Genomic DNA, 20323 nt, shown 5'->3' on the forward strand with positions numbered 1-20323 from the left:
CTTTTGTCATTTCTCTTACGGTCTGGACGATGTCCTTGAATTCCAGCTGGCATAGCACCCTTGCAGCTCTTTCGCATTTCTGCGTGCTGTCAAATGTATTTGTCTAATTCCGACAAGTTAACAACATTGCACCTCTTTTCATATTTCTTACTGAATGAAACAAGTCTTTCTCTAAGTTCCAACCAGCCAAACTTCTTTTGCGAATCTTTTCATTTCACGATAGTGCTAGAAGATGTCCTTTTTCAAAATTCCAGCTGGGCCAAGACAATTGCACCGCTTTTCGTTTTTTGCACGAGCTGGAATATGTGCTTGCGTAAATCCTAACTAACCCAACCCTCTTGCAACTGTTTTCATCTTTCTTAGGTGCTGGAACAAGTGTTGGTTTAAATTCTACTAGCCCAACTCTCTTGAACCTCCTTGAATTTGTTCACGTGCTCGGAGATGTCCTTGTCTGAATTCCAGCTCGCCCAGCATTGTTGCACCTCCTTTCATTTTTCTTACGATTTTCAACATGTGTTTGTGTAAATTCATACTTGCCCAACTCTCGCAAATTTCTTATTTGTATAAAGTGCTGGATCGTGCCTGCCAAGTTCCGAACTAGGCCAACTCTTTTCCATCTTTTAACATTTTTCTTATGCACACTGGAACATGTCATTAGGTAAATTCGAACTAGCACAACTTTCTTCCAGCTTATTTAATTCTTATGCGCTAGGACATCTCTGTCTAAATTATTGCTGCCTCAACTCTCTCACGCGTCTTTTCCTTACGTGTTGGAACATGCGTTCTTGTAAATCCCTACAAGCCCAACCCTATTGCTAATCTATCAGTTGTCGTACGCTCTGGAACATGTCTTTGTCTCAATTCATATTAGCCAAGCTCTTCTGTACTTCTTTTCATTTTTCTTATGCGCTGAATGATGTCTATGTTTCAGCTAGCCAAACTCTCTTGCATCTCTTCATTTTTCTTACGCGCTTGAACATGTCTACGTCTAAATTTCAGCTCGCCCAACACTCTTGCAAACCGTTTCATTTTTGTCACGTGCTGAAATACGGCTGTCTAAATCCCAACTAGCCCAACACTCTAACACCTTGTATCATTTTTTCTTAAGCGCTGGAACATCTCTTTATGTAAATTCTAACTAGCCCACCGTTCTGACACCTCTTTTCATTTTTCTGAAGTGCTGTAAGATGTCTGTATAAATTTTAGCTGGCCCACCACTTTTACATATCTTTTCATGTTTATCAAGTGTTTGAATATGTGCTTGCCTAAATCCCAACTAGCCCAATTCTCCTGCAACTTTTTATCACTTTTCTAACGAGCTGAAACATTTCCTTTTCTGCACCGCAACTAGTTCATATCTATTGCAGTTATTTTAATTATTCTTACGCGCTCGAAGATGTAGCCGCGCGACCAACACCTCCAAAGCAGGCGAAGGAGAACCCGCACTCACACGCTGGCGCGCTCGACCTAAGGGGCCGCGATCTCGGCTGCTCCCGATATCCCGCTTCGCTATGGCTAGTCGTCCTAATTATACCGTGGGTACTGGCTCAACCCAGAAATCGGTGTTACCGGACGACGGTGCCCAACCATGCCAGCGTCAGCGCACCGACTCTGCGAAGGCGAGTGACGCGGCCTCACGCCATCAGGAAGAAATCCCGCGGTTGCAGGGTGTCCGGCAATTCTAAGTCGACATGCCAGACATCCGGTTCATCCAGCTCGCGGGCAGTTTCTTCTTGACAAGGTTCCAGGCTCGACATGCGTTCCCGGCTCCGGTTGCCACGCCTCGGTCCCGACTTGTACGAAGACCTGCGGGCAGGTCTTCGTACCCGTATTCACTACGCGGCCTGGAGCTCTCTGTTACACCAGCCTCTCAGCATCTCAACCGTCAGCTCATTTCCCGTACTGTCGTTCGATGTCGCCTGCGTCCACCCCTGCGATCGTCATCACGCGTCGGCGTCGCCGTGAGACCTCTACTCGGTTGGTGAGCGTCCTCCGCAGCCCAAATGCAGCTGCGCGACGACTCTTTCCAAGGAATCCACTGGGCCAAACATAAGCGCTTTTGGCTATTCTACGGCCCGCTGCTATCCTTCCTTACACGTACCCACAAGCTATCAGCTTTCCGTTCGGGGGCACCTCACTCACTCACCAGCGATACAAAGCTTGTCCCACCGGCTCCTTTAGGCGCAAATTCGACTCTCACAGGCACGGTGACGCCACAAGCACAACCTTCGCGATGCATTCAGCGACCACCGCAGCCGTGAGGCTGTCTGCATTCAATATTTCACCTCAAGCAGCAGCAGGTGAGCATTCCGACCTTCTCTGCGCACATCTTCCACGGAAGCATGGCCTACCGAAATTCTGCAGGAGCCTCTCTGCCATCTGTTTCCTTCAGCTCGAGAATCGCTTCTACGTCAGCATAAGTGACCAGCACTTGCGCTATCTCCACGCAAATCATCAGCTACCACACGGTCTACATTTGGAGCTCGAACTTCTACAGACCCGGACATCAATGAGAACCTGCGGTAGGTCGCGATTTCTCACCATGGTATCAATGTGGCTGCGCTTGGCTCACAACCTACGCTGCCGGTGCTGCCTCGTACATATCTCTCGGATTGCGCGAACCCGACTCTACCAACGTCGACACCAGCTGCACACTTTACCTTAGTTAACTTTACCATTAGACTTTATTTCAGTCGTACTTCGCACTAGCAGAGGGGCCCTGTTGCGTCATGACTACAAGCTCCAAAGCAGGCGAAGAGGAATATGAGCTCACATGCAGGTAGCGCGAAAATAGAACACGCTAGCGCGCGCAGCTCTCGCGATCCCGCTGCAGCAGGACTGGCCGGCCTAAATAAACTGTGGCTATGGCAGCTACGTTATCGCGCCGCATCCCACAATGCCTTTGTATAAATTCCAAGTGGCCCAACACTTCTGTACCTCTTTTCGTTTTTCTTGAGTGATGAAACATGTGTTTACTACATACCAATCAGCCCAACTTTCTTGCAAATCTTTTGATTTTTCCTATGTGCTTGAAGGTGTTGCAAGCACTTGAGAAAGATGTTGAAATGTTGAAGATCCGATACGCACATATCGCAGTCTATCAGCTGGCCTATTTTGTCTTGGTCTTACCCTCTAGATAGGGTCATGCTGTAGCGAAGGTGAAGAGCCACACAGTGGCAAAGGATTGTCGCAAATTTAATTGTTCACTGGACAAACACTTGCTGAGAAATGTCAAGCAATACTCAAACCTTCATGACAGTGACAAGCACAGTCGTCTGTCCTCAACATCGCATCTACGAACCGAGTACGTCCATTTGACTGACTGTACACTTCCGCGCGCTTGTGAGGCTTGCGTATATTCGATAATTTACGGAACCATTCGCATCCAGCGCCTAACGATGAGATAAAACGCTTTCGCTATAGGATTAACGATAAGATTTTGGAAATTTCGGATGCACGTATGCGCATGATCTTTTCATAACAGTAGAGTGTTCTAGATAGTGAGTGGTGGGTCCAGCAAGGGCTCACCGCTGAGGCTTTTTTTATCATCGGGTCAAAAACCGCACCACTGCTGCATGGAGCGTTGACAAGCGTTTGACTCTGCTGCGTCTAGTTTTGATACTCGGTAGTGGGAACAGGGATTATATTCAGCACCCACGCTCCGCATTATCCTGGATCACTAACAACCGCAGCACAAACACAGGTGAATGCGATCCCGCGCTCTGCTCATACCTTTTCGCATATTAACATACCACGAAGAGACCGAGATGTTTATTTCGAAGCAATATGTATCCGCTCAGTTCGGTATTGCAGCTGAAAGTTTCGCGGCACGCACGGATGTGTGCCAAAAATGGGACATGTTCTTGAACACTTCAAAATGTCAGTTCATGCCATTTAACCGAAAGCTTCTGCCCGTAAGATCACTGTATCAGTTGGATGGCCTTCCTCTTAAAATTGTTCAGCATTATAAATATCTCAGTGTGTTTTTTTCAGAAAACTTAAAGTGGAATAAACATACTGAATATCTCACTTTAAAGTCATCCAGAATACTTAACCTTATCAGACTAAATTTTTATCAGGGCCTTTTAAATGTAAGAGAACAACTTTACTTCCAAATGTGCGTTGAATTGTTGAATACGCTTGTGAGCGTGGGGCCCTCAAACCTCATTAAAAATATCGAACGAATTCAGGTTTGTCAGGTTTGTTTCTGGCAATTATGATTTTCGCTGCCGTGTCTCGGTAACTAAAAGAAATCTAGGCTGGAAATCACTAGCGCCTCATCGAATGACTGCAAAACTGCAACTGTTTATCCAGATATACTCTGGTGTCAACGGAATAGACAAAGATCTGCACATTTTGCCTCGCCGATTTGTCTCTCAGCAATGCGATAATGATTATAAAGTTATTGAATTGCGCTGTCGCACTGAAGCTTTCCGTAATTCATTTTTCTCGCACACTCCAGCTCTGTGGAATAGGCTCCCTAAGAGCTTTGTTCAATGTAAAGCCTGTTCCGAGTTTAGATCTCACTGTTGAATTTTTCATAGCTGGATATTACCCTGTTTCATTTTTTCACTTGTGTATTGGTCTATTGTTTGCCTGTTGCATTAACTTATCTTTTCGATTAACAGTTTTCTCGGTTGCCTTTGCATATGTTTTCCTGCTGATGTTAGTGTTAACTTTTTTTTTTGTCTGAGCTTTCTGTATATGTGTATTTTCTTTCCGCAGTCAGTCCCTTCTGTACCAATGTATCTTTGTAGTGCCCCCCTTTCTACAATGCTCTTGTGGTGCTGCAGGTATTCGCATAAATAAACAAACATATATTGTTTCTTCTTGTGTACACCCCTTTAGTGAAATACGCTCTCGTGGTAAATAAGCGAATGAAGATAAATAAAATAATATAAACGAAATTAGAAACATGTATATTGCTTCTGTGTAGTCTTTAATATGGCTGCTCTTAACGGCAGTTCGAAATGGCGTGGCATCGGCGTAATTTTTTTGCCAGTTCACAGGTGAGGTGATACACAAATGTTTCCCCAATCACGTTTCAACACAGAACTAATGGGGCTCAGTGTCTTAGCTTTCTGGTTATCTAGCGGTGTTATCGGAGATCTAACAAGGCACTGAACCAATATGTTGCTGAAGAGACAGCCAGACGTCAGTAAAGAAGGCTCATCGTGGCACATATACAAATTATACGATGATAATAATATTGTAATGGCAGCTCACCTGCGATAGATGCCAGGAGGAATGGATGTATGGGGGAAACGGAAAGCGGCTGCCTGGAACTCGTGGCTGATGCCCGGATGCACATCCGGTTTGTATCCTGCGTATCCACACGACACTACTTAGCGACACGAGCACAACACACCCTGGTATTTGGGTTTGCATGTCCCTAGGAAAGGATGATGAAGTATGTGAAGAAACGTAGGAACGCCGACAGGAATCACCGAGCATCCGCGTATGAAATTCGTGAAAACTGCAGTAAAGTGGCGCCTCTGATATTTAACACTATGGTGTAATGCGGAAATATCCAGGCATGTATCGATTAGGCCTTAGCCTACGAACAGCCTACGAACAACTGGGCAAAATATCAAAAGTAGCCAACAAGCAGACACCAAGCACAGTATAGGGGAAATGACGCCTTCAACATAAACCAACTGATTCAGCAATTCACGCTAGAGCACTGCATGGGCCGTTTTTTCATGACTGTAGCCATCCCGAGCCTGAAAGTGCTATGAGGCGGCCAACTCGAGCCCGACTAGGTAGTTTCAAACCTTACCCCTACCCGGCCCGGGCCCGAAATATTTGGACCTCGCCAAACCCGGCCCTGTTTGGACTGTTAGCCCTTGAACGTAAGCGCAGCGTGGTCCAATTCTCGGAAATTATGAAGATACCAACCCCGGCACGGGACATTTTGTAGAGAAAGTTTTGACTGTCAGGAGTTCATAGGGTGTTGTTTCTGATAATTGAACAGGTAAAGTATAAACATGCGATATAAAATCTTGTGCTACATTTGCTAAATAGTTGGGTGGAATTATACATCGAATGAATAGAGCAGTCCTCATGTGCACAATCGCCAACAACTTAATCTGAATGTTGTATTTAAAAATAAACATTGCAACGTACAATGCCCGAACTAGAGCGAATAAACTTGGCTTGACATTTATAGCTCTATAAAATGCAACTTGATCACACGCAGTCGCAATGGTCATATTTAACTACATTTACCGTGCAACCAGTAAATTTTTTTCCTTATTACGCTTTATTTCAATGCCGGTTGATTTGAACGGTTGACTTTTCAGGCATCAACTTTATCACTGTTTCGTAATGTAAGTAAACGCGGACTATATCGGTTTGGTTTTGTTTCAACATGTAGGGCGCTCAGTGCAACGCAAGTACGACATAGAGTGAGTCCAGCAAATTCAGATGCGATGCCTCTATTTTCACTCCTGGCAAACCGCTCTACGGCTCGGAGGAATACAAAGCAATGACCACAAAAGCTGGTACTTTGATAGATTCGATTTTTCTATCTCATTTTAGACTTTGCAGATCTCATTCGCTAGCGTTGCAATTTTCGGATCGCTCCGTCGAACGCAGAACTATTTACTGTGCATGCGGGGGAAAGCTTACCAGAGTGAAAGAGAAGAGTACTGGGGCTTAATAGGCGCCGTCCTACAGCGTGCCCGATGTTGGAGATCACTTGATCAAAAGATAGCTAGAGCGGGGGCGGGAGAGGGGAGGAGGCGAAGTGAGCACGTGTTACAAGGAGGAAGGAAGAGGTAAGCGCGCTCCTCCTCCTTGGCCGTAGCACAGGCTGTGCGTCGTTGTCCATGCGGCTGAGCCCACTCTGTAGTTTCTGTGGGGAACTAGCAACCCTGAGTCAAAGAATATGGGACTGCGGGGCGGACAATTATCCTACTAACCTGAAGGCTTCTCCCTCACCTGAAGCATGAGAGGCCGTGCAGCACAGTTCTAGCCTGGACACCCAACTACAGACCGCAGAGCGAGCCGAAGAGGTCGCCATCAAGCATCACACGTTAACTTTCCAATCTCTTTCCGTCTTGTATCGTACGGCGCTATATATAATGTGGCCAAGTGCAATAAACCATCCCTTGTTAGAAGCAGTAGCACTGTGTCCTGTGTGCCTTCTCTCGTGTCGTGCGTTTCTCTCGCGCTCAAACATATTAACCTGCGATACGAACTAGCCCACCGGACTGTTTGGTTGAATTAAACACCAATCGACGGCCATCTAGCTCGCCTGCAGAAACCACTCCTAATCACCGCACCTAACGCTGACGAAATAAACTTTTCCTGCCTATAGTAGGCAGTTTTCAAATGTCACCAATAGCATACCGGGCCTATTACGGGCCTGACCAAGGCCCGGGTCCGACCCGAGCCCTAAGCTCCTTGGACCATGTCTGGCCCTGGTCCGGAATAGAGCTAGCTTATTCGACCCGAGCCCGGCAAGCGGGCCGGGCCGGGACCGGACTTTCGGTCCGGCCCGGGCGCGTGCAGTGCTCCAATTCCCGTTTCAACCAACGACAGTGTGTGTGCCTCCTTCTGATCCTGCGTCTTTGTGCTTGCAGTTTTTTTTCGTTGTAAACCAACTGGTCCAGCAATTCGCGCTTCCACGCTTCTAAATTACATTCATAATACGAACTGCGCGAACAAGACGACCATGGAGTGAAAGGACACAGGACGAGCGCTGACTCACAACTACGTTTACTGAAACACACATCAGGTATATAAGTGATACAAGCCACCACATGGTCAGTCGAGGAACGAACAAGCGGCCACGTGTATACAGGGCATCTGTTACGGTGTCGAGCTATCTAGGTGTGTTAATTCCTGCTGAGAAAGCACGATCGAAGGCTGGCTAATGCAGAACGTGCCCTTTGGCTCAATGTGGGCTACTTCCACGACTAATCTCGTGGATACATCAGTGTGCTTAAACAAAATTGTTGTCTCTTTGAGCAGAGGCTTGCACTTATTTCGCGGTAACAGATATGAAAACAAAACTTCTGAGCTTTAGCTAGTTCCGTAGCCCGCGCACCGAGACAGCGAAGGTGTTGCAAGGAAGACGGAGGAGAGGCAACCAAAGTCCCGAGGAAGGGCGGGAAGGCGATCTTGGAAGCCACACGGTGAAGGCCAAGATATAGTCCGGCGTTCTCGGCGCGCCAGGCCGCGGCAGGCGAAGTCGGATACGCTGCGCTAGCAACGCCAGGGGTGCAAGAAATTGGCTTCCTCTCGAGTTCGGCGTGCGCGCGCAGCTCGAGGCTGGCGCCATCTGTGCGTCCGGGAGCGCAACTTCACGGCCGCGGCGAACAGCTGTTTCCATGGCGCATGCGCGCCTTGCATATACGTTCGGGTAGCGGGCGCGCTTTTTTTCGTTCCGCGCGCTGTTTGTGCGCCTAAAACGAAAACTTTTGCGGCATGGTGTTAACTTTTCCTGACAGCCAGAAAAGAATTATAGGGTTTTACGTGCCAAAACCACTTTCTGATTATGAAGCACGCCGTAGTGGAAGACTTCGGAAATTTCGACCACCTGGGGTTCTTTAACGTGTACCTAAATCTAAGCACACGGGTGTTATTCGCATTTCGCCCCCATCGAAATGCGGCCGCCGTGCCTGACAGCCAGAACATCGCACTCATATTGTTAGTACTTCGGCTACGTCAAAAACGGAAGCGGACCATGTACATGCGAAAGCTATTCGACAAGCCCCCCAACTCGGCAACTACCACCAGCTAGTACAGGAGCTGCGAAATGCAGCTTACCTGTGGCGAGACCACACTGCTTTCGTATAGCTTTCCACGCGTTGTTCTTCCGCTCTTTGTCGCGGTATTCCATGCGTCTCACATCGTATACACATGGATAGTTGCGAATAGCTTCAAGCAGGCGTCCTCACTAGCGCTGTCATCACACAGGGATGTTGAAAAACCACAGCCGCACTGTCAGTACGCGCACCATAGGCCGCCATTCTGCCTTCTGCTCGCTGCCCCTACAGCGCGCAGTGCACTCTGGTCTAACGGCAACCGCGTGAAATAGAGCACGCTCTATGTCCGCGCCGGTGGCGTTGAGCTCGCCAAGCGCACCTGGGCACGCCGGCTACGCCGTGACGCCGGACAGTAGACTGCGCGCTTTTCACCGACGTCGCTTTAACGCGCCGCGCGTGGCCGAGCGCGCACGTTACGCCGGAGTATATCTTGCCCTTGTCACTCATGGGCAGCACGTGATGGCAGGGCGGGGGTAGAGGTGCACGAAATGGATAGGCCGCCTACCAGGAAGCTTACGAAAACAGACTGCGCGTGCAAAGGGGTTGGAGTTCATCGTTATTTCGTATCACGGTAGTGGGTCTACGCCGTTCGTTCGCTGTAACCAATAATAATAATAATAATAATAATAATAATAATAATAATAATAATAATAATAATAATAATAATAATAATAATAATAATAATAATAATAATAATCATCCTGGTTACGCCCACTGCAGGGAAAAGGCCTCTCCCATACTTCTCCAACTACCCCGGCCATGTATTAATTGGGGCCATGTCGTCCCTGCAAACTTCTTAGTCTCACCCGCCCACCTAACTTTCTCCCGCGCCCTGCTACGCTTCCCTTCCCTTAGAATCCAGTCGTAACCCTTAATGACCACCGGTTATCTTCCCTCCTCATTACATGTCCTGCCCATGCCCCCCATTTCTTTTTCTTGATTTCAACTAAGATATCATTAACTCGCGTTTGTTCCCTCACCCAATCTGCTCTTATCTTATCCCTTAACGTTACACCTATCATTCTTCTTTCCATAGCTCGTTGCGTCGTCCTCAATTTAAGTAGAACCCTTTTCGTAAGCCTCCAGCTTTCTGCCCCATACGTGAGTACTGCTAAGACACAGCTGTTAGATACTTTTCTATTGAGGGATAATGGCAACCTGCCGTTCATGATCTGAGAATGCCTGCCAAACGCACCCCAGCCCATTCTTATTCTCCTAATTATTTCCGTCTCTTGATCCGGCCCGCGGTCACTACCTGCCCTAAGTAGATGTATTCCCTCACCACTACCAGTGCCTTGCTACCTATCGTAAACTGCTGTTCCCTTCCGCGACTGTTAAACATTGCTTTCGTTTTCTGCAGCTTAATTTTTAGACGGACCCTTCTCCATTGCCACTCCAAATCAGTGAGCATGCATTGCGATTGGTCCCCTGAGTTACTAAGCAAGGCAATACCATCAGCGAATCGCAAGTCACTAAGGTATTCGCCATTAATTCTTACCCCCAATTCTTCCCTATCCAGGTCTCTGAATATCTCCTGTAAACACGCTGTGAATAGCATTGGAGAGATCGTATCTCCCTGCCTGACGGCTTTCTTTATTGGGATTTTATTGCTTTCTTTATGGAGGACTACGGTGGCTGTGGAGCGGCTATCGATATCTTTCAGTATTTTCACATACGGGTCGTCTACACCCTGAATCTAATGCCTCCCCGACTGCTGAGGTTTCCACAGAATCAAACGCTTTCTTGTAATCAATGAAAGCTATATATAAGGGTTGGTTATATTCCGCACATTTCTCTGTCACCTGATTGATAGTGTGAATATGGTCTATTGTTGAGTAGCCTTTACGGAATCCTTCCTGGTCTTTTGCTTGACAGGAGTCTAAGGTGTTGCTGATTCTATTTGCGATTACCTTAGTAAATAGTTTGTAGGCAACTGTCAGTAAGCTGATCGGTCTATAATTTTTCAAGTTTTTGGCGTCCCCTTTATTATGGATTAGGATTATGTTTGCGTTCTTCCAAGATTCCGGTACGCTCGAGATCTAGAGGCATTGCGTATGTAGGGTGGCCAGTTTCTCTAGAACAATGTGCCCACCATCCTTCAACGAGTCTGCTGCTACCTGATCCTCCCCATCTGCCTTCCCCCTTCGCATAGCTCCCAATGCTTTCTTTACTTCTTCCGGCGTTACTTGTGGGATTTCGAATTCATCTATACTTTCCCTCTTTCGTTATCGTCGTGAGTGCTACTGGTACTGTATAAATCTCCATAGAACTCCTCAGCCACTTCAACTATCTCATCCATATTAGTAATGATATTGCCGGCTTTGACTCTTAACACATACATCGGATTCTTGCCAATTCCTAGTTTCTTCTTCAGTGCTTTTAGGCTTCCTCCGTTCCTTAGAGTATGTTCAATTCTATCCATACTATACTTCCTTATGTCAGCTGTCTTACGCCAGTTAATTAACTTCGAAAGTTCTGCCAGTTCTATTCTAGCTGTAGGGTTAGAGGCTTTCATACATTGGCGTTTCTTGATCAGATCTTTCGTCTCCTGCGATAGCTTACTGGTATCCTGTCTAACGGAGTTGCCATCGACTCCTATTGCGCATTGCTGAATGATGCCCACAAGATTGTCGTTCATTGCTTCAACACTAAGGTCCTCTTCCTGAGTCAAAGCCGAATGCCTGTTCTGTAGCTTGATCTGGAATTCCTCTATTTTCCCTCTTACCGCTAACTCATTGATTTCTCATGTACCAGTTTCTTCCGTTCCCTCCTCAGGTCTAGGCTAATTCGAATTCTTACCATCCTATGATCACTGCAGCGCACCTTGCCGAGCACCTACACATTTTGTAGGATACTAGGGTTAGCGCAGAGTATAAAGTCTATTTCATCTCTAGTCTGAATGAATGAATGTGTGTGGTTTAGTGGCGCAAGGGCCAGATATGGCCAAAGAGCGCCAAGACGGTGTTAGTGATTTCGCGGTGGAATGATGAGTTCTGTGACGAAGATGTGACTTGGCTGTAAAGTGGCCTAAAAATAGTCGCTGTAAAGTGCGTAAAATCTACGTGCTATAAAATTATGGCGATGACTGATGACGAATACTATGAACATTAAAATCCATCGTAAAAGAATGACGCAGAACAGAAAATATATGCGATGGTAAAATTACTTGGAGCACTGCTGCCTCGCCAGAGCCCTTGAAACACAAGGGCCTAGAGGCATGTGCTATACCAAAAAGCTATCACAGCGGCATCCTCTGAAGAGAGGACCCGCTACAAACATGTGGGGCTAAAAATATGCAGGACAACATCTTTCAGGAAGCTTAGGACTGCGTTGGTATCGAATAAAGGTTCTGGGCCGAGTAGCATTACAGGATGTAGGGGGATGCGCTGCCGGTATGCTAGGGAAAAATGTTTCCTTCTTTCAGATTCGGCTGCCCGACACTCCAGGAGGACGTGGAGGACGGTCAGCCTCTCCCCGCATCTACCGCAGGTTGGAGGATCATTTTCAGTGACTAAGAAGTTATGCGTGCCAAATGTGTGTCCTATTCTGAGGCGACAGAATAGGACATCTGTTCGCCACGATTTTGTTACGGAGGGCCAAGAACCTAACTGTGGCTTTATCATGTGCAGTTTGTTATTTACTTCTGCGTCCCACATACGTTGCCAGTGGCTTCGCTGTTTTCTTCTTAAGAAAGGCTTCAGGTCTGTGACAGGGACCGAAGCAGTAGGAATAACTGAATGCAATGAAATTGATGTGGCCATCTGGTCCGCTAGAACGTTTCCCTCGATGCCCCTATGTCCAGGCACCCAGCATATAATCACAGGTTGGTTGGATATATATGCTTTGCACAGTGCGGAGTAGAGTTCATTAAATACTGGATTTTTGTGATTACAGAAAGACATCAAGGCCTTCACAACACTGAGGGAGTCCGTATATATAACTGTTTTCTGGAGTTGTGATTTATTTATATGCTTTACGGCCGACAGCAGTGCGTAGGCCTCAGCCGTAAAGATACTAGTTTCCGGATGCAGTACGTCGAATTCCGAGAAGGATGGACCGACGGCTGCATAGGACACCCCCTCGCGTGACTTTGATGCGTCTGTGTAGAACTCCGTGCAGGAGTACTTGTGCTGGAGTTCCCGGAAATGCATTTGTATTTCAATCTCTGGAGCCTGTTTTGTAACTTGCATAAAAGATATATCGCATTGTATCAGCTGCCACTCCCAAGGAGGTAGCAGCTTGGCTGGATGCATTAGGCGAAGCTCGAGGAGTGGGACATGCATTTCATGACTATGCTCCCTCACACGCAGCGAGAAAGGCTGTCTTACGGAAGGACGATTGCGAAAGAGTGTAGCATGTGTTATATCGTTAACGGTATTATAACACGGATGTTGAGGATTAGAGTGTGGACTTTCAGAAAATATGTTTGACTGATGTATGTTCTCTGCAGATGAAGTGACCACTCATTCGATTCTGCATATAAACTTTGTATGGGACTCGTTCTGAAAGCTGCTGTGGCTAAACGGATACCTAGATGGTGAACAGGATCTAGCATCTTTAGCGCACTCGGGGCGGCAGAATGATAGATCACGGCACCATAATCTAATCGTGAACGAATCAGGCTCTTATAAAGATTAATTAAGCACTTCCTGTCACTACCCCACGAAGTATGGGATAGAAGTTTCATTAGGTTCATTGTTTTCAGACATTTTTCTTTAACATGTTTAATGTGAGGGACGAAAGTGAGTGTAGTCTAGTATAACACCTAGAAATTTGTGCTCTTTGTTTACGGGTATTTGTTGTCCACATAGTTCTAAGGAAGGATCTGGGATGAGTCCTCTCTTTCTTGTGAAAAGAACGCAAGAGCTTTTGTTAGGATTAATCTTAAATCCATTCCTGTCTGCCCACATTGAGGCTTTGTTCAGGCCGTGCTGTGTCTGTCTCTCGCAGACTGCGAGGTTACAAGATTTGAAAGCTATTTGTATGTCGTCCACGTAAACAGAATAAAAGATTGCCTGTGGTAATGAAGCGCGAAGCGTGTTTATCTTCGCGATCAAGAGTGTGCAGCTGAGCACGCCACCTTGGGGTACACCTGTTTCTTGCGTAAAAGGACGTGAGAGTGCATTGCCGACTTTTACCCGGAAGGTACGATTTGACAGATAGCTTTCTATTATGTTAAGCATATTACCGTGGATGCCCATTTCTGACAGGTCTCTTAAGATTCCGTAACGCCACGTTGTGGCATACGCCTTTTCCATATCGAGAAATATAGATAGGAACAACTGTTTGCGTATAAATGCGTCCCGGATATTCCCTTCTACACGTACGAGATGATCGGTTGTGGATCGCCCTTCTCGGAAGCCGCACTGATCAGGATCAAGTATTTTGCTCTGTTCAAGGAAATGAATGAGTCGCCGATTTATCATTTTTTCGAACACCTTACAAATGCAACTTGTGAGGGCTATCGGGCGGTAACTTGCCACTGAGGAAGGGTCTTCCTTCCATGCGGTTGGAAGGTACCCTACATCCCAGATGGTGTTGAAAAGTGTGAGTAGTGTAATTTGCGTGTCATTGTGTAAGTTTTTAAGCATTTCATACATGATTCTATCAGATCCTGGTGCGGAGCTCTTGCATGCGCTCAGGGCAGCTCTCAATTCGGCAATACTAAAAGGACGGTTGTAAGGCTCATTCTCTCGACATTTTCTTGTTTATTGCTTACGTTCCTCTGTTTGTTTATATTTCAGAGAGGATTGTGAATAATTTTCTGGACTTGACACGCTCTCAAAATACTCCCCAAGTGAGTCTGCCTGGTCTTGGAGTGTATCGCCCTGTGTGTTTACCAGAGGGAGTGAATATGTTTGGCGCCCTCTAATCGTATTAACCCTGTTCCAGGCTTGGGCCTCATCTCTAAACGAGGTAATACTCCATAAAGACTTGTGCCAACTTTCTCTTCTGGCCTGTCGGCGGGTTCGCCTGCCTTGGGACTTTATTTTTGTAAAGTTCACAAGATTCTCAGCGGTGGGACAAGCGCGCAGCAACCCCTACGCCTTGTTCTGATTCTTACGGGCGCGCCGACATTCGCTGTTCCACCACGGTACACGTGGTTTGCATGCCAAACCGCTTACTTCGGATATGCATTTTGATGCGGTATCTATTATGAATGCTCTAAGATAATCCACAGCAGCATCAATTTCTAAAGAAGACATGTCAGCCGATGAGATGCTAGAGAGAGTTCGAAATTTCTGCCAGTCGGCTGTGTATCTTCCACCTAGGAGCTTGTGTAGGATATCGGTTTTCTTTAGATGTTCTTATCAGTATGGGGAAGAGGTAGCTCCCTTAAGGATTGTTCATAACTTCCCATTCGAGTTCACGCAGTATACACGGGGAAACTAGGCTGAGGTCAATTGAAGAAAATGTTCTGTTGGCGAGAGAATAATATGTGGGTGCCTTCTTATTCAGCAGGCATGCACCAGAAGAAAAAAGGAACTGTTCAACAAGACGACCTCGCGCATCTATACGAGAGTCGCCCCACAGGCAGTTGTGCGCATTGAAATCATACATAAGCTTCGTACATCATAAGGTTCGGGCAATTCATCTATGAAGGACTGAAATTCATGTTTTCTTAGTTTGTAGTGTGGGGGTATATAAATCGAGCAAATTGTGATAAGCTTGTTTAGCAAAACAACTCGAACCGCCACTGCTTCAAGGGCCGTTCGTAGCTGTAAATGTTGACATGCTATGTCTTTTGGATTACAATTTCAACACCTCCCGATGATGCGATCGCATCATCGCGATCTTTGCGGAAAGTAACATGCTGTCGGAGAAAGTTTGTTGTGATTTTAGGTGTGTTTCCTGTAGACACAGCACTTTTGGGTTGTGTTTGTGTACAATCTAATAATGTGTTAAATGTCAGAATATGACCCAAGAAACAAATCAATAGCATCGGAGTGAAAAGCGAGCTCACCTGTGTACTCGGTGACATTTTCGCCCAGCAGCACCGGCACGTACTCGTACATGATGACGTTCTGTACGAAAGAAAAACAAAGAAATGCTCCTCTGTTAAACTACAAATTTAGGCGCAAAATTGGGTTGTGCAAAAGTACCACCAAGGAAGACTGAAATGGGTAGTCCTCGCGATGTTATAAGTATGGATGCAAAGTACCCAGGTGAAATTGGCTTGCGGAGGCTCGCTATTGGCCCTGTCGCTCGCTATGGTGTCTACTTCCTAAATATATCAAACAGGATCTTTATCTTTTTCCTTGGTACATTTCGGCTTTATTTGCTGAAGAAGAGAACTGAATTGCGCAGTAAGGCAGCAGCGGAGGCGAGACAAAGACACAAGAAACGTGGAAAACAGCAAGTGGTCAGGTTTTCTTTACAGTGACGGCGCACAAAGTCAAGCTACTTTTCCAAAAGCAAGAGGTGCTGGTGCTAGTGTGTGGTAGATGTCTTCAGCTTCTAAAATTACGCACGTAGTTTCATCCGGGCTTCTGCTCACGATTGATCTTTTTTCAAACTGTGGCCCGCAGCCACTTTTACAGTGGAAGCCTAAATGACCTGTATCAGCTCATTCTACGCTGTACTTGTGCTCCGTAGTTCGCTCGTTAAGTCTACGACCTCCTTATCCTACGTATTCCTTGTTAAAAGAGAGTGAGATGGAGTAGACTATATTGTCCCAGCAGACAAAAGCCTGACAGTGTTGCTTATTGAAGCCTTGGTTACCATTGTTAGTCTACTGGCATATAAACATTCTCATTCTTCTGTGAGGCGATTCAACGAAGAAAATTCGACGTCTACAATTGCTCTTCTGCCATTCTTCTTCAAATAATACGAGAGCCGATGGATATGCCGTATGACTGGCACTTTTCTCATTTTCCCTGGCCGAAATTTCAGTTTACTTCAGGGTAGGATTCAGAAGGTTGTCCGTGATAGACGATAGCAGGTGCCTGGATTATCCCGCATCAATAAGGCGAGAAACTTGTACAAGAACACTTTCCGGGTAAAAGGACTAACCGCAATAAGAAGTAATTGGAGCTTATTTTACTGCCAAAAATAAGGGGAATTGCGTACGCATGCCTTCTGTAATTTTGCTCGTAAATGAGGTACAGTTTTAGATGGTTTTGTTTAACTGAAATAGAGTGTTCCATTTTTCATAGCATCATGTCTTTTCCAGCTCACGCGATGGTTTTGTATTCCTATGACGTGGTCTGTTCCATACGGAGGTGTGTGTCTCTGACAGGAATAATGTGGACTCACTTGAAATTTTTTTATCAAAGTTATGGGGCACGTGTTGACCTGATGTGTGTTCATATAGGCCCGCTTTGATTTCCGAAGTATAACTGGAATTCATCGAAACTGAGAGCTTCTCGCACAGTTTTTCGTTAATATAGCTGCAAGTTAGCGCCCGTCCTGTGTACGTCCCTTTCATCGTCCTTGTTTTTTGCGCGCTGCCCTGTTATGTGTTCAATAACAAGTAGGCTGGTGATGACGATGATGTGTGCTGCACCAAATCGCGCGGACGGAAAATGATGTACTTTGTTACTTTTTGTTTTTAGGTCCATTTCTAGATAGGCTTTAAGTGCAAAATAAGTCACGGAAACGCACACATTCTTAGACCGCGTCTTAGTCTGCGCGTAAAACGCTTCTTAGCTGTGTACCAAACAGCACAACTGCAGACGTTACTAAGCTATGAATCCATGTCATTCACCTGTATCCTTGAGGCACAATCTCGCAACCAAGCATTATTTTGATTTTGGAGAAAACCAAATATTTAGCAGAGAAGAATACATTTCTGCTGTCGGCATGCAATGCAATGATATGAGTGTTAGGTAGACTTATAATATCATTGATACATATCAAAGAAAAAAAGGGACCTAGCTAGCTTTGATTTAACGTGATTAATTTTTGTGTACTGCAAGCGGTTTGCTAAGTAGCTGTTTATTGTTTTAAGCGGTAGTTCTGCTATACCCTATATCTATATTTTAGCGAACAAATCTTTGCTTTATGGAGTTGAGCGGTTTTTTTTAAATATAAAAACAATCCGAGAGTAAGCAGTTTCCGCTTAAAATTGTAATCTAATTATCTCTAATTCTAAATGAAGCCTGTTCAGAGCACTTTCTTTTTGCTGTGAAAGCCGAACTGTTCTTCTATGATAATGTCGATCCCGTTAGGGAGATTAGTACTATTTATAAATAGTTTCTGCTACAATTTTAGCTAAAATGAGCAGTACAGAAATGGGTCTGTAATTCCTTAAGTCATGAGGACCGCTCTTTTACAGTGAAGCTGCACGTGGCTAGGGTTGCACGTATTTTTCGTGTCCATTGCATGAACTACAAGAAAGGGGAGCGTGGCCGACCCGCAGCGGAGGTGAAGCAGGCTTTGCGCACTGCTCCGCTAGTTACACTAATAGTAAGTAATGGAATAAATAAATCGAGGTGGATTGTTTCGAGTGGATGGTTTGTGAACAGCACATGAACTCGCGAAGAGCCGGCATTGTCATATACGCAAAAGACAAAGTGCATCAATTGAAGACAAAGCGCTGCACTGACATGCACCGGAGAGACAACAAGACGTGCGCTAGCCATCAGCTCTCAACTGACAGCTAGCGCGCCTCCTGTCGTCTTTCTTGTGCGAGTCAATCTAGCGCTATGACTTCAATTGATGCAATGAACCAACTACCCCACACTTTACATGGGTTAGCTGTGATGACACTATCCCTGGGATCATCGTTGGAGACTTCAATGTTGACATTTCAAAACCCGACATGAAATGGTTGACCAGTTTGTGCTAGAAGAGTTCTCTTTGAAGTGCCACACCTATCTAAGTCACACAGTCTACTCAATAACGGTCATGTACAGTGTTAACTTTAGACAATATTCTGTCTAAGGCTGTAACCATACCATATCGCAGTGATCACAAAAGTACCGTCACTACCATTACCAAGTCATGAAAATGAGTGCATGTAACCTTGTGTAACCTTGTGTGTGTCCTACAGCTTCGTGAGTAATCTCTTTCCCAAAGTGAAATGGCTCCTCAATTATTTTCTAAATAACCGAAAATTCTGTAATGTTTAATCGGGCGTGATAACAACACCAGCACAAAGAACTAAGCTGCAAATAGTAGTTTGTTGCAATTACTTCTTTTTTGTAGGAGACTGTATGTACGGTCTGTATCCCAGGTCGCGCTAACGTTGCGCATTCCGTCACGGCCGTGGCTCTGAAAGCGAGAATTGAAGCATCGTCTGCTTTGGAGACAGATTTTCGCCGCCGATGTCAGCCGTTTCCGGGCAACGCACGCCATATGGTGGCTACTTTTTAACATTAACATTGGCTACCGACCAGCTCTCAAGCCCACCCCCAACTTGCGACCGGTAAAATTTGGATGACGCTTAAGCATCGCCTTTGAGAGTGGAACACGATAGCAGTGAAAGACCCCTGACTGCTTTTCATGCGTCCCGGCCACTGCAACGTTTAGCGGGAAACGCTGGCGGCGAACGTTACGCACGATGGCAAGCTTTCTCGTAGAAAGGCGGTCTCTTGCGCGGGTCGAGCTCCTGCTGCTGTTTCGCACTTTTAATATTGTAGTCTGGGTCGAGCTAACGTGAAAGATATGCGCTGTGGGTGTTTTTTTTTTCCCCATTACATTTGTTTGTTGGCTGCAGTTCTCAAAATTCGAACGAATAACTTTGTAGTGAATGAAAGACTAGGTATGGGAAACTTTAGCGGTAGGAGAGTGGTTGGGCATGCGTTGTTCGGAATTTCGTTCGAAATTGCTTTTGCTGAAGCGACGTCCTACGCCGGACTTGGGACGCCGACTCCGGATTTTCTGCGGCACAGGGTCCCCAACACTATCGCATTAAAACGCGGGCTGAAAGAACGTTACTGGCTGACAAAAACACATGCGACAAGATGTCCATAAATTCAATTAAGGCATACTCAAGATGTTTTATAACCATTCATAATCGTTTTTCAAAGCAGATTTGAGACTGCAACTAAGTAGCGCTGCTAGTTATCATTTTACGGACATTTGCGTATGATCATAACGATTATTTGTAGGTATCGCCTTTGAATCAGGGCAGTGAAAAATATTCACCTAGCCTGTTTAAGCTAACTTATTCAAGTCACCTCACAGGCACTAAGCATCTGAGCATTGTGTGAGGGGAGATTACAAAGATAGAGGAAATTCAGGAGCTTGACTAAGATGATTATACAACGCTTATCGACTGTTAGTACATATCACAAAAACGCGAGAACATCTTTATGCAATAGTTAATGACACCTTAGTAATTATAAGATATGGCGGTTACTTCGACCCTAAAAACGTGCAGCTTATTGACTGCAGGTACGGATCACTACAACGCAAGAACTTCTTCATACAATACTTAATGACGTTAATATCTAGAAAATATGGTTGTTACTTCGGCCCTGAAACGAGCAGAATCGCGAATGTTGACGATGTGTTCCGGAAAACCATTCCTGTGGATGATAGCCTGTGGCAAGGCGGATGAATTATATGCTATGGTTCTGCCAGAAATGCAATGGTAGCTTAAA

General features: G+C 45.7%; 1 protein-coding gene across 1 annotated transcript in view; it reads right to left on the minus strand.

Moving 5' to 3' along the window:
- The window catches only part of Duox (dual oxidase), a 389750-nt gene that overhangs the window by 220401 nt on the left and 149026 nt on the right, over positions 1-20323 (minus strand). Inside the window, exons 7-8 of the mRNA XM_075682845.1 lie at positions 15739-15799; positions 5227-5323 (exon numbers count right to left, since the gene is read on the minus strand). Coding sequence (XP_075538960.1) covers positions 5227-5323; positions 15739-15799 — 158 coding nt within the window. The remainder of the gene's footprint in view (positions 1-5226; positions 5324-15738; positions 15800-20323) is intronic.

This window comes from Dermacentor variabilis, chromosome 2 (genome assembly GCF_050947875.1).
Source record: "Dermacentor variabilis isolate Ectoservices chromosome 2, ASM5094787v1, whole genome shotgun sequence".
Lineage (NCBI taxonomy): Eukaryota > Metazoa > Arthropoda > Arachnida > Ixodida > Ixodidae > Dermacentor > Dermacentor variabilis.